Source organism: Penicillium daleae (assembly GCF_028827525.1).
Source record: "Penicillium daleae strain IBT 16125 chromosome Unknown utg000006l_segment0_segment0, whole genome shotgun sequence".
NCBI lineage: Eukaryota > Fungi > Ascomycota > Eurotiomycetes > Eurotiales > Aspergillaceae > Penicillium > Penicillium daleae.
In genome coordinates this window covers 1,653,565-1,666,945 of record NW_026623154.1, presented here as the reverse complement: position 1 = coordinate 1,666,945, position 13,381 = coordinate 1,653,565, and the positions used below count along the sequence as shown (strand labels likewise).

General features: G+C 47.8%; 5 protein-coding genes across 5 annotated transcripts; 3 read left to right on the top strand and 2 right to left on the bottom strand.

Annotated features, from left to right (window-relative positions):
• Window positions 1-822: 822 nt before the first annotated feature.
• N7458_006336 (uncharacterized protein) lies at window positions 823-1,706 on the top strand (the record flags this gene model as incomplete). The annotated part of the gene is made up of 2 exons (XM_056909718.1): window positions 823-958; window positions 1,009-1,706. The coding sequence occupies 2 exons, from the start codon at window positions 823-825 to the stop codon at window positions 1,704-1,706; spliced, it is 834 nt and encodes a 277-aa protein (XP_056765422.1).
• An 880-nt stretch (window positions 1,707-2,586) lies between these two features.
• Window positions 2,587-4,571, bottom strand: N7458_006335 (putative MFS sugar transporter; the record flags this gene model as incomplete). The annotated part of the gene is made up of 8 exons (XM_056909717.1): window positions 2,587-2,807; window positions 2,863-2,961; window positions 3,014-3,114; window positions 3,166-3,364; window positions 3,419-3,506; window positions 3,557-4,100; window positions 4,160-4,434; window positions 4,500-4,571. The coding sequence occupies 8 exons, from the start codon at window positions 4,569-4,571 to the stop codon at window positions 2,587-2,589; spliced, it is 1,599 nt and encodes a 532-aa protein (XP_056765421.1).
• Window positions 4,572-5,744: 1,173 nt separating this feature from the next.
• On the top strand, window positions 5,745-6,981 carry N7458_006334 (uncharacterized protein; the record flags this gene model as incomplete). The annotated part of the gene is made up of 5 exons (XM_056909716.1): window positions 5,745-6,033; window positions 6,108-6,263; window positions 6,332-6,654; window positions 6,713-6,782; window positions 6,848-6,981. 5 exons carry the CDS (start codon window positions 5,745-5,747, stop codon window positions 6,979-6,981), a joined length of 972 nt encoding a protein of 323 aa, XP_056765420.1.
• Window positions 6,982-8,417: 1,436 nt separating this feature from the next.
• On the top strand, window positions 8,418-9,777 carry N7458_006333 (putative integral membrane protein; the record flags this gene model as incomplete). The annotated part of the gene is made up of 5 exons (XM_056909715.1): window positions 8,418-8,592; window positions 8,644-8,700; window positions 8,753-8,820; window positions 8,874-9,346; window positions 9,426-9,777. 5 exons carry the CDS (start codon window positions 8,418-8,420, stop codon window positions 9,775-9,777), a joined length of 1,125 nt encoding a protein of 374 aa, XP_056765419.1.
• A 106-nt stretch (window positions 9,778-9,883) lies between these two features.
• On the bottom strand, window positions 9,884-12,397 carry N7458_006332 (fungal specific transcription factor domain-containing protein; the record flags this gene model as incomplete). Its single annotated transcript, XM_056909714.1, is given in 5 exon segments — window positions 9,884-9,973; window positions 10,050-11,447; window positions 11,534-11,635; window positions 11,650-12,045; window positions 12,101-12,397. The coding sequence occupies 5 exon segments, from the start codon at window positions 12,395-12,397 to the stop codon at window positions 9,884-9,886; spliced, it is 2,283 nt and encodes a 760-aa protein (XP_056765418.1).
• Between the last annotated feature and the right edge of the window lie 984 nt (window positions 12,398-13,381).

Sequence of the window (13,381 nt, the reverse complement as noted above, 5' to 3'; positions counted from 1 at the left end):
AAATTCGCACAACTGAAGTATCGTTCTGGCATTCTAATTACCAAATTGAACAAACGCTATACACAGGGCCACTCCTTAATTACGCGGTGAGATCCTTTAGAGTTGGGCGACAAAAACGGGACCAAAGGAGTAAACCCCGGAATAGAGCTACATAGACGAGTAGAAGGAAATTACCGAAGCAGTTATTGAGTGGTCTAGGTTCTCTAAAACATAATCCGGAATTGTCTCAGTATGTACCCCTCGTATGTAAACAGGAAGATCTACAAGTATATTGAATTCTGCACAGTTTCCATCGAGAATATCATAATTTGAACCACTTCGTGGATACGATATGGTGACAGGGGCCACAAAGGGGCCCCCAAATAGTGGGAACAGCACAGAAATCTCTTGGAGCATTATCCATCCTTGGTATTGTCCATGCGACGCTAGCCATGTGTTCCGCTGCGGGCGTAGGAATATTGATTCCGGATGTCCTCCGTAGGTTTAGCGAAATCGCTGCGCATTATCCATTTCTATAATTGAACCGGAGAATCTTAAATTAGACAAGAGAACTAATTTTCAATGGCCGTACAGTCCCAACAAATGGAGCGATCGTCGTAAGGCTTGAAGTGTGATGTTTGGTGTGCCGCAGGACTTTACGGCCGTAATGTGGGCGCTCCGCCGCAAATGGAGGCTAAGCCAAAAGCTTGATTGCCTGCCGATCTCCAACTTAGATTTTTGAGTTCAGGGCAAGGGGCAGATATATTTGTTAGTTTTCGCTGGATTTTGATATTAAATCTCAAAGTCATCAAAGCGAATTGACCAAGAATTCAGAAGACAGCCATGATTGCCCACGAAGTTCTAGCCTGTCTCGAGCTGGCAATTTATGTTGGCCTTTTGGTTCCCACAACATTTTGTACGATTCATTATGCCCTCAAAGGACAGTTTGGATGGCTATATCTCCATGCTTTCGTTATCGGTACGTGATTTTTATCTGTTGAGCATGTTGCAAAAGCTGATCATTTCTAGCGAAAATCGCGGGCCCCGCAATCTTAATCAGTATAACTGAGCATTCTTCATCATCTTCCGGACTGCAAATCGCATCCCAGATTCTATATCAAATCGCCCTGGGCCCTCTTATGTCTGCGACACTATCTTTTGTCAACATCTCCTCCACGCCCGACGAAGACAAATATGAACACTCTTATTCTCCACTTGCTCCGCTCACACAGGGAGGAGGATCGTCCATGATTCTTCGTCTCGTTCATCCCATCATTATGGCTGGCTTGGTCCTTGGAATTATCGGTGGCATTCGCCGTATGCCAGACAGCGCCACTGGAATGATCAATCCGGACAAGTATGACCAAGGTGCAACTTTCATGAAGGCTTCAGGCGCGCTGTTCCTGGTCGCCTTTGTCGCCATCTGCTTTGGTGCGATCAGATTGTGGAAGCATCGGAAGGCGCTCGCAACTGTGTCTTATCACATCGTGACTGGCATGGTTGTCATTCTGCCTCTACTCTTCCTTCGGATTATATACTCCGTGTTGAATTCAGCCAATCTGGACACCACGGGCCACACGGGGCATACCAATAAGTATAACATCATGACTGGTAGCTGGGTGATTTACCTCATCCTGGGTCTGATTCCTCAGGCTACGATTATCACAATCTTTATTGCCAGCGGAGTCTTTGCGTGGATGAAAGTTCGCCGAGGCTCTGGAGTTTGAGATGGATTGGATGGAATGAATGGAATGAACCTCGGCGGTACCTCGGTTCTAGAGGACCTGAAAATTGAAGGCTCTAATGAGGGTTAAATTTCGACGAATTATTTCTTGTTTGTTTGTTTGTTTGTTTTTTTTTTGTATTACTTTTTTCTCCCAGTTTCTTCAGTTTTTAAGTTCTGGTTATCTAGTATTAGACAGTTTTGGAGTTCATAATCTAATGGAAAGCATGAATTTGACGAAAGTATTGAGGACCTGAGTACATGATTCCATTTAGATCTCGTATTAATTAGGAAATCATCGATAAAGTGCAGTGACTACTGGAAACTTCTCGGTTTTCAATCCGAGGAGAGGCTCGCTCGTTGGTGCGTTCCTCGAGCCGCATCTTGTTCATTTAACAAATTTACCAATAGTAAATCGGGGCCTCTCTAGAAAGTCCTGGGTTAAATGACGGCTCAAGGTGCCTGGTTCACCATGAAGGAAATAAAAAAGGCGGCTTCCAACTGGCATGCATGACCATCATGTTTGGGGGCGGGCCGATACAATCAATCAATTTAAGCCACTGATTGATCAAAATCATGGCGAGGCTGCCGATAAATTGACAAGATTGGTCTACATAGCGGTCTATTGGTATAAATTGCTAGATGAAAACACCGCACACTCACGTTAGAACAGGTTATTGCAGAGGGATTAAACTAACTGCTGGTAGATGTCTAATAGTTACAAGAAACAGGTCATTTCTATATCATTCCACCTCAAGAACCCACGCTCACGGTCGCCCTTTGGGTCAAGTGTCATCGTGATAATCGTGCCCAGACGCGCAAGATGTCCAGGATTGCCACAAGAAGTTCATACTGCATTCATGAACACTCCTTATTCATTTCAATCAAACTGCCTTTGGTTCTTTGCTTTCGGCGTCGGATACTGGAGCAATCGGTGCCTCCGATGACTCAAATAGCCCGCCACCAGAATGAGCAAGTTTCTCATCAAGCTTGGCCTTTTCTTCGTCAGTTGCATCTGTGAGATGAACGGCAACCTCTTCGCCGAAGTTCTGGGCAATTTCCTCTAGGGTCAAACGAGCAGTCTCCGGAAAGAAGAAGTAGATGACTGATATCACTGTCAATACATTGCTCAATAGGGGATCAAGGTGCTCCAGACTTACCGGGAACGAAGACCACCGACCAGCAGATAATAACAAGGTAGTATTTCCAGCCAGCATTATTGAAACCCATAGGGGCAGTTTCGAGGAGGATGAGAGTTGCTGTCCTGGGTTAGTCGTTTTCGGGTCGAGATGATTGATTGAGGAAACTCACCCGCAAACTGGCCGAACAACGAGAAGCCCATGCCAATGGGACGGATCTCGGTTGGGAATATTTCCGAGACATAAAGGTACATCGTCGTGTCACAGAAAGTGCTTTGTCGAGGTCAGCTCACGAGCTCCGCGAATCGACGATTGCTAACTCACCCTTGGAAAGCCAGGTAAAGGTAGATGAACAAGATGCCAAAGGCATTTCCAACCCTGTTGGTTGTTCCGGCGTACTCAGCGGTCATAGCAGCGAGGCACGACGTGGTAACGATGATTCCAATGAAGCCGGTGATGTACATGCCTCGGCGAGAGTTGACGCGATCGTGGAGCCAAGCACCCAGCGGATTGTAGATCAGGCCTATTTCAGAATTAACCTTTGAGACTAACGTAATAGCATATTCCTCAATCTTACCAGCCGTTGTCAGCCAGATAGCGCTCAGAAGCAAAGGCATACCGTCCTTCATACCAAGATTGGTGTACAAAAGAACAGCATAGTTATTCTGAGATAGCGTTAGTTTTACCCCAGAGAGCTAACGGGTTGTCAACTGACAATGATGAGAGGGCCACCAAACTCTGCTCCCCACTGTGTAAGGAACCCAATGATCATACGCTTGCGGTACGATTTCTTCTTGATGACAGCCACCCAGGGACTACCGTACTCTGTCATCTTTTCAGCCTCAAGGCGAATTTGCTCTTTAGTCTGGAAGAACTCTTCCTTGGCGGCAAGGTTGTCAGGGTCATCGGGGGATTCGCGCAGACGCTGAAGCACCTGCTGAGCCTCGTCAAGTTTTCCCTTGGAAATCAACCAACGAGGAGAGCGGGGAAGCCATGGGGAGCCGGAAAGCAGGACCAAGGGTGGAAGACATTGAAGAGCCAGAGGGAATCTCCAGCCAAACGCAGGAATATTCTCAGCGTAATAGCACGCGAAGCCCACCCATCCCGAAAGCATATATCCGAATACAAGGAATATCGCATGGTGGCCGACCAACCAGCCTCGACGCAAAGGGCTCGACATCTCCGAAAGGTACATTGGGCAAACGGTGACGAGAATTCCGATTCCGAGACCGCACAAGAACCTGCCAGCTTGGAACATACTACAAGATGATTAGTCAGAAGCAAGGCTCGAAGCATTTTTACATGTTTGAGGACATACTCTAGAGAATTCGCACCCGCTTGAAGAGCTCCACCAAAGAGAGCGAAAAATGCGCCCAATTGAATAGAAACCTTTCGGCCAAATTGGTCGCAAGCCCACATCATGAACAGGGTGCCGACTGCACCACCGCCACTGAAGACACCATTGGCAGTCGAGATGGCGGGTGTTGTGATAGCTGCGTAGCCAGGTTCACCCTCTGCGGGAAGATTGAAGTAACTATACCATCCTGGTTGGCCGATAGTACTGCCGATGATGGAAGCACAGTAGCCATAGGTCTGGTCGGGAACAAGGGGTCAGATCCTTTGGACTCAAGATGTGAAAACACATTTCGTATACTCACCATAGAACCAATGGCCACAAAAACGGTCACCAGCCTATTGTAGGTACTGGTCTGAGACCCGAACTTGTTCATGATGATTTGGCTCGACTTCACCTCTGTGAAGACCAGTTCTCAGTTTCGCACAGTGGGTTGGAACGATCCTGAGAGAATTGTTGGGATCGACTAGATATGACTGGATCTGCCTGTGAGCACACGTGGGAAAAAAAAAAGAACAAGCTCTTCTCGCGCTCAGACAGCAGAGGATATAAAGGATTTAGTCCATTTACAAGCAGGTGGAGTACGTAGCTCCACTTCAGTGTCATGGACAAACTTTGGTGGTGAGGAGAAGTAAAGAAACTCCTATGCCGATCATGACCAGGACTGCAGCCAAGAATGCACTATTAACGTACGACGTGTTTTGATTGGTTGATTGATTGATTGATTGATTGTTCATACTCGGATCTTTCGGGCTTTCCCCGAATTGCCGGCAGGACACCTTGGGGGCTGGGATACTCCTACATGATTTTTCTACGGTATTGGGCATACTCAACCCCAATCTAGATACATTTTGGTAACCCTGACTGGTCCTGAGTACCCTAATACCACCCGCACTGCAGCCCTCAACCCAATATCGTGGATGGCGATACCAATGGGTACAGTATTGTTATAGTAAGCTCCCGGTCACGCAAAGCTCCTCCCTAGCCATGTTCGTCGATCGGGTCCCCTTTCGCTGGCATCCTTAGGACACGTCGTTCCACCTATTATAACAATCACTCCCCTCCTGTAGTACGACGTGGTACGAGTAAGTCTCAGTAGATACTTCTTATTATTGCCTGGCTCCTCCTCTTCTTTATTTATTGATGTCGATTTGTCCATTGAGGAGGGAATTTGTAAGAACTAAGTGGGTTGGCTTGACTGTGGATCGTACCAGGGCCCGTGCTGCTGGAAGGGAGGTTCTGGTTTGTCATTTCGTTGCGAAACTACTGAATTATAACTATTGACATTATACATTGTATGACTACTATCCGCCCGTAGCCACTGTCGGTAGATACATTCATAGCCCCTCGGAGTTGGAAAGTCTGCCCGAAGCGACTTCGGGAAACCCCCCACGTTCGTGCCTGATTTTCATTCGTTTGAGTACAAAAGTACGGACTGCCTTAGATTCCGCAAATTGAGAGATTGTTGCTTTGCACCCTGGAATTGATCCCTTGTCTATACTTCTTTATCCCTCTGTCCGAAGTGGCCAGGTAGCTGAAGCAAACAATCATGGAACGGTCTCTATTTGACACTCCGTTTGATGAGCTACCCAATCCCAAACAAGTTTGGATGGGGAAGCCTGGTAGCCATGAGGAAGGTCTTGGGAAACTAGCTATCCTCACTCCCGAAGTTGTCGCAAAGGCTGCTGCCAGTGAGATCAAATGTGGTCGCCGAGTGACGATGAACTGGGAGATGACGAAGCTGGACTATCCTAATCTCAATCGTCAGCCCTGCAATCACCAGATTGTGCCTTTGCTGGGAGGAGTGGCATTTGATGATGTTTACAGTTTTAATCCCCGTAAGTTGACAATTTGGTAGCTAGATATCTTCTTGTCATTAATTGTTGACATTTTGATTGGTCGTGGTGTATAGAGCAAAGCAGCCAGTGGGACGGATTGAGGCACTTTAGCCAGACAGTGCCTGGTCAAACCGACCGCGTTTTCTATGGAGGTACAACTGTTGAGGAGATAAATGACCGTCAGAACGATCGCATCGGCCTTCAACATTGGGCAAAGGAGGGAATTGCAGGTAGGATTCCCTGATATTGGAAAAAGGATCCTTCTGATATACTCAGGATACTAAGAAATCCTTAACAGGTCGCGGAGTGCTGATTGACTATTTGTCCTGGTCTGAAAAGAAAGGAATCAAGTATAGCACGTTCTCGACGCATCAGGTCCGCCTCCAGGATATCATCGAGATTGCAAAGGAGAACAATATCACTTTCCAGAAAGGCGATATCCTTTTCGTCCGAATTGGTGTTACTAAGGAATGGGATACCATCATGACGGAGGCTCAAAAGAGAGAATATTCCGACAACCCCCGACCCGAGCACGCAGGAGTTGAAGCTACCACGGATGTCCTCCGCTGGCTCTGGGATACCGGTTTTTCGGCAATTGCAAGTGATGCTATCAGCTGGGAGGTAAGGTTTTGAGAGAAAATCTGTGGCTTCACCGGGTATCCCAACTAATGCATGATAGGTTTACCCCCCTCAATCCCCTGACATATTCCTTCATGAATATGTCCTGGCTGGCTGGGGATGCCCAATCGGTGAGTTAAGCGAGCTCAAAACCCATTTCCTCATATTCCAGTCAGCTAACGTGGGGTCAATTCAGGGGAACTCTTCGATCTAGAAGCATTGGCGCAAACCTGCCAAGAGCTCCGGCGATGGACGTTCTTTGTGACCTCAGTGCCGTTGAATATGCCAGGGGGAGTTTCATCTCCTCCAAACTGTTTGGCAATTTTCTAGCGATCCCCGGGCCTCCATCAAGTCTGTTACAATAGACGTTGTCAGTCATTACTTTCAATGGTGAGAAGCACTAGTATATAACCGGCCCCTTACAAATATTACCATATTTTAGTAGCCGAAGCTTCCCAAAATTCTGTCGGATTTTTGTACTCCGTACAAATTCTTCTTGTGTACTCGATCGACGGGAGGCGTAATTAGGAAATATCTCAGGCCGATCTAGGCCCCACTTGCTGAGGAGCGAAGGATGCACTATTCTGCACCCTTGATCTAGACTCGGAAAGCTTCCGATGTCAGGATATAGGAGTTCAATTGAAGGAGGACAAGGATTGGGATATATTTGAGCTAGAGCAGGTGCATGCCTATGACTGACTCATTTTGCTATCAAGATGTTTTCTATCTTTTGACAACTGATCAAAATATGAATCTCATTCGAGACTGACCGGAAGCGTGGATTTTACGTATTTTGACCTTTGACGCCAAAGTTTTCCTCATTTCCCCAACTATGCCCCCCACCCGAGCTCTCCCAAATTTTACTACTTTTGGACATAATACGAAATTTTAGCTCTAACCGTCAAAGGCAATATAGAAGCTTTCAGCGCATCGAATGGTACCGGGGGCGTTAAGAACCCACAACCCGCATCTTCCCGCGCATAGTGGAGTCCTATACCGAACCCTGGTCTGACCATTTGGCGGCCAACCCACAGAGTTTATTACGAAAGGATTATTGTTAGGTGAAGAGCCGAACTGATGGCAGCACGAGCGATGATATTTGCTATTTGCTGCATGGAATGATCGAAGGTCAACTTGTCAAGCATGTCGCGCAGTTCTACAACGGCTCCAATCTGAAGTGTCTCCGAATATGGATTTTCATAACTTCGTGTATACAAGGACATACTATAGAAGTTGGCCCTCGGTCTCACTTACTAAATTCTTTGTAGCCTACAGCCTTATTTTACTAGCGTTCGAATTCCTGGCAAGTAAAAAGTCAATTCTCGCATTATGTACTCCGTACACATAGTCTGACACCGGCAGCATGGCTACCTTCGGTAATATATACTTGGATGGGCGAATTACGTACCAAAGGAACACGGCAGCAAAAGTACAATCCACTGTAAAAAACAATACAAAATTTTGTAGGATCAAGCATAGTGGTTTGTAGCCACCAATCCTGCTCACGCTTCCCACCTTTCAGGAGAGCTAATGGTTGGCAGTTTCTCATCGGCCAGACTTTGTTCAATCTCGGTAATGAGAGGGCTGATCCCATGGTAGGGGACTGTAGAGGTCAAAGCTGCGACAATCCTTCTGCAGTTTTCTGAATGAAGTTTCTTTAGGGGAAATATTGGGAGAATAGCCATCAAAAGGCCTCGTTCCCTTGACTGCGGGTTTTCGCCTGGGTTTTTCGTGCGAGTCTCAAGAATTCACAAAGACATGCCAATATGCAGTTATCCTCGAGTTCAGTACTACTTGACGCCAGGGATGCATCGATTGACCGCAGTGTGCAGACTTGGAACTATGCGTGCCAGTCGTTGTGCATCATCGGCATGACCCTTTTCTTTGGCCTTCGAGTCTATACGCGTTGTTTTATTCTCAGTGGGTTTGGAAAAGAGGACTGTGAGTACACTATCCTCATCGTGAAGCGGCAGGCTTGTTAACTTTTCACAGGGCTATGTTCCGCAGCATGGTTCCTTGGAGTCTGTTATTCTATTATTGCCCTCATCAGTAAGTGGCCTGCAGGAGCCATACGAACCAGGTGCTAACTACTCAAATCCAGTGGGACATTACGGAGGAGGCTTACATTATTCTGATGTCGCTCCCGAAGATAGAATCTCATTCAATAAGGTATTTTCTCTGGTCCTATTCCAAGCACCATGCAAGGTATTCTAACAGAATAGACGGTCTATGTCACAATGGTCATGTACGGACCAACTGCCTACTTAACGAAGGTCCTGTTGCTCTGGATTATGGCTCGCGTTTTCAGCCCCTTCCGCAAAGCTGTCCTCGTCATCTACGGCTTCATGGCCCTTATGCTAGCCTACTACATCCCGGCCGTCATCGTGAAAGTCCGAATTTGCAATCCCATTTCCCTATTTTGGGACGTCAATGTTGAGGGAACATGCCTGGACGAGACGTCCATCATCCTTGCCGACGCAGTCGTCAGTTGTGTTAGCGACTTCATCATTCTTCTTCTTCCTCTGCCGTTGACTATGACTCTGCAGATGTCAAAGAAGAAGAAGATGAGAGTTATAGCAATTCTGGGTGCAGGCGGATTGGCCGTCGCAGCCAGTATCATCCGATTGGTGCTTATTGTATTGACGGGCCAATCCAAGGACGCAACCCTGGCTTTCATGAGAATCAATATGCTTGGGTAAGTCTTCTGGGCGGGGCCTTACATTACTGACTAGCGACAATTACCAGTATTCTGACTATTTACCCCTTTGGAATAGAAACGCCGAGATCGCGATAGGAGTGATTTGCACCTGTCTACCGGCCCTTTCCGCCCTCCTCAAGCGAGTCTTCCACGAATACTCCAGCGACAAGCATACCCACGAATCCGAATACAAGCTTAGTTCGATGAGAAATCAGACTAAGACAGAACGGAGCAAAATGCAGATGACCGTACAAGAAGCTGAGTCTGACGAGGATATGCTAGTGTCCAATGCACAGAGTAACCCGACGGAAACGACAATATACGGCGATGCCGAGGAACGTGGGTTCGCACATACTTCTACCGCTGGGGGCATTGGAATTACCAGAACGGTCAATGTCTCCACATCTGTTGAGCAGCGACTTCAATAAAGCTCAAGCTCTCTTTGACATTATCAGGTTCAAGATGAATTATCGCAAAAAAAAGATACACGAATTGCGCATTAATGTATATATTGTGTTGGCACTTGATGTCAAATTAAAAAGGGGGTTGGTAAGCGCCATATGACTGCCACATATAATCGTCTGAAACATCCAGGTTGCCATCATTAATTTGAGGGGGAAGATACTATCCCAGAGGTTCTGGTCATGAAATTAGCGGAGGTCCTCAGTAGAGCCACGGGGAAGAGACTGATGTCACTCACCCAGTCAATTTCCAGCATTTGCGCATCAATTTCCGCCATTCCGGGGCGCACATCATACTGTGAGGTAGACAAACTCTCGGTCGTGGCGCTTGCAGCATAGCTTTGGGGGTAAGTCGGCTGTAGCCTAGGATAATTATCGCCGTCGGGGTCCGATTCACCATATTGTACCCAAGGAGAGAAACTCTCTGATGAAGAGGCCCACGCACTAGCCGTATTCTCTATCGCCAAGGGGAACTCTGCGGGAACAAAGCCACTCTCTATTGTTAAAGTCGGAGGGAGAAGGGTCGTTCCGGTGTGCATATCCTCGGTGGAAACGGCGACATTGACTGGAGCGCTCTGGGTGTGGCTTTCGGGTTGTGGTATTGGTTCCCCGTGGGCGAAGTTAAGAGGCATGCGGGGATCTGAACTGTCGCCGTCCTTTTGAGGTGTGAGGACTATCATCGAGTCATTGAATTGCACGGGGTCCTTCAAACCCTTGGCTTTCCGGTACTCTTGCATTCGCACACACACCATGGTCAATAGGTACCTGGCCTTTATATCTCGATGAGCGATGATATCTTGAAGTGTTGGGTTGTTTGTCTGCAAGGGCGGTACATTTGCCAACGCCTCGCCGAAAATGAAATCGAAGCAGTGCCAAAGGCGATTGGCCTCTCGTCGCATTGGATAAGTGAAGACCTCAACAAGCAGGAGGAAAGCAGTGTGATACTGGTGGTAGGCGCCAAAATACCAGGCCCATTGCTTTAGGTCATCGGCTGATTCAAGTTCCACCGCGGCTTCGAGTGCATCCGTGCCTTTTGTCAAGACGATCTGACGTAGCCTATCAGGGATTCTGTAGGTCACTGAGTTGAGGTGCCTGTGTAGCATGATTAGGTAAAGATGGCCGATGAAAAGCTTCATCACCAAGTGCGCCATCCTTTGCACTGGGCTTGGAGTCGCTGTATTAAGGTACGACCCATATTTTGCATCCATCGAAAGACGAAATTCTTCAATTTTTGAAACGGCTTTAGTCAGGCTGAGCTTCTTCCGATCAACGCGGTTCCGCATGACCAGGCACTCTCGCTGCATTTCTTGACATTCAAACCGTATCGATGAGAATATTAGATCGTTCCATGTTGCTGGAGAACTTGGAGACTGGGGTGACCTTGCCGTCGAAACGTCGATCGGAAGCTGTGTCGTATAACCATCATGAGAGATGTAAGGTCGGGGCCCCTGGATCTCGCTTGTCTTGAGATCTAGGTAGCAAATTTGATACCAAACGAGTCGGCGGACGTGACATTCGATCGGCGAGAAGCCATATTCAGTGGGATCACGATGAAGTCCCATGCATTCTGCGATTCGGATCGCCATGCCGGTCAATACTGTATGCGCACGGGAGATCTCGTCTACACACATTGACAGCTGAACAAGGAGTTTAGTGTCAGCATATGGAATTCTTCGGATACTACCCAAATAATAAATTGTCAGGAAGACCTGAGATGACATACCAAGTAAGTCACAAATGCCTGCAGTGTCTCAAATTTTGTCGATTTGAGCAGCTGAGCTTTTGCGAGTGAACTTTCCACCCCGAATTTCAGCTGATTCTTCAGCTCCCCCGGTCAACTCGACAGGATTCCAGAACTTCTGCCTCAGACATGCTGACCACTGCCGAGAATAAAACAGCACAAATCAGCGCTGAAACTGACGGTACGACTAGATACTCATTCTCAACAGCTTCCCAAAGAGTTTCATAACGATGTGCAAATGACGGTCTGTGAAGGACTCGCGCCACGGGATGAACAGCGTCCCAGTATCTTTGGAGCAGCTTGTCTGCGATGTTGCGTGGAGGAATGTATTTCAACAAAGAGTCTTGTGCAAGAGGCTGGCCGAAGGCGAAGCCGAGCGAAGGCGCCGTAAAGGATGGTCCAGGCTTGAAGTTCTCGTTGGCTGGGATAGAAGGCACGATTGGGGAGACTGATGGAGTGCTTCGCTTTGAGAGATTTTGAAGAGAGGACATGATCTGGAACGACAGGATTAGCAACTTGAAAACCACCTTTTCACTTCTCTCATATTACCTCATCTGCAATTCTTGGCCGATACTGCCCTCCTATTCTCTCCCCAAGACGCATCCGCCCAATTCTAAAGCCCAGTTCTTCAATATCGTCGTCTACTTCGTCGCCATACGCAGCATCGTGCACTGCTAGCGGGGTAGGCTCAAGAAAATCCTCGTGTACTGAGCTATCAGACCCTTCGCTCTCGTCTTCAGGGTGCCTTGAACGCTTGCGACGTGCCACCCTCTTCCCTGATTGGAGGCTGGGCGTGCCAAGGGTTTCTCGAAAGCTACTGTCAATCTCATCCTTTGCCTCTTTCATCTGCACCAATCTCTGGCGAAACTGGGCGTCGCTGGTTGCGTTGCTGACATAGAGACATTCCTCGCCCAAGCTTTGACAGCTTTTGCATGGATTCTAACCGTTTCGTTAGGCAAGCTGCCGCACAATCAATCATCAGGGGGGCATAGTTACCCCTCGATCACATTTGAGCTTCCTCCGGCGACATTCTAGGCACGAGTGAATGACTCTGTTGCGGCGTCGAGCCTTCTCGCGGGGCTTCGGGGCCCCACCATCTGCTGACGAATGCGCGCTGTCGGGCGAAGCCCGTGGTTGCGCTTGAGTGTCACCAGGATGCGATGTGTTCCCTCTCATGGTGCGGTCTTAACAAGGTGTGAGAGACGGCGAATGTATGAGCAGTAATTTGCAATTTGCGACGAAGAGATATGCAGGGCAGAGAAAAAAAGCAAAATCGAGGGAACCAGCAGGCGTGATCAGGCTGAAGCTGGGGCTGAGCTTAACACTATTCCAGTCAAGCAAATGGTCGGCAGCAAAATCATCCAATGAGCGTGTCGCTGGGGCGCGTTTGGCCCCCAAACCCTCGTGGTATCCTGGCATGGGACCCTGTGGCTAAGGGATAGGGCGAGCGCCCCATGGACCTTGTTACTAGTTATCATTGTCAAGCGAAACCTTTGATTTGTATGGGCAAGGGCAAAGCTCGTGCGGATACCGTTTGCGTGTTCCATCGTCGACCTCAGCAGTTCATTCCACACAGCTTCCAGGTAGGGAGGTAGCAAGAGAGCGAGATAAGGATTGGAATATATCTGAACGCGATTTTCAAAGCCAGAATATCAAGTGTTAGGTTTGATTTAACTTCTCTATTCATAGTACTCTAATTCCTGCCTCAGGCAGTCACAGGTCACGGGATATAGTCGAAATTCCTGCTTAGTGGATCATACTGCGCACCAATAGGATATGAACAAGTCTGAATTGCTTTACCGCCCCTAGCTGGCAATTGATGTGGGCAAA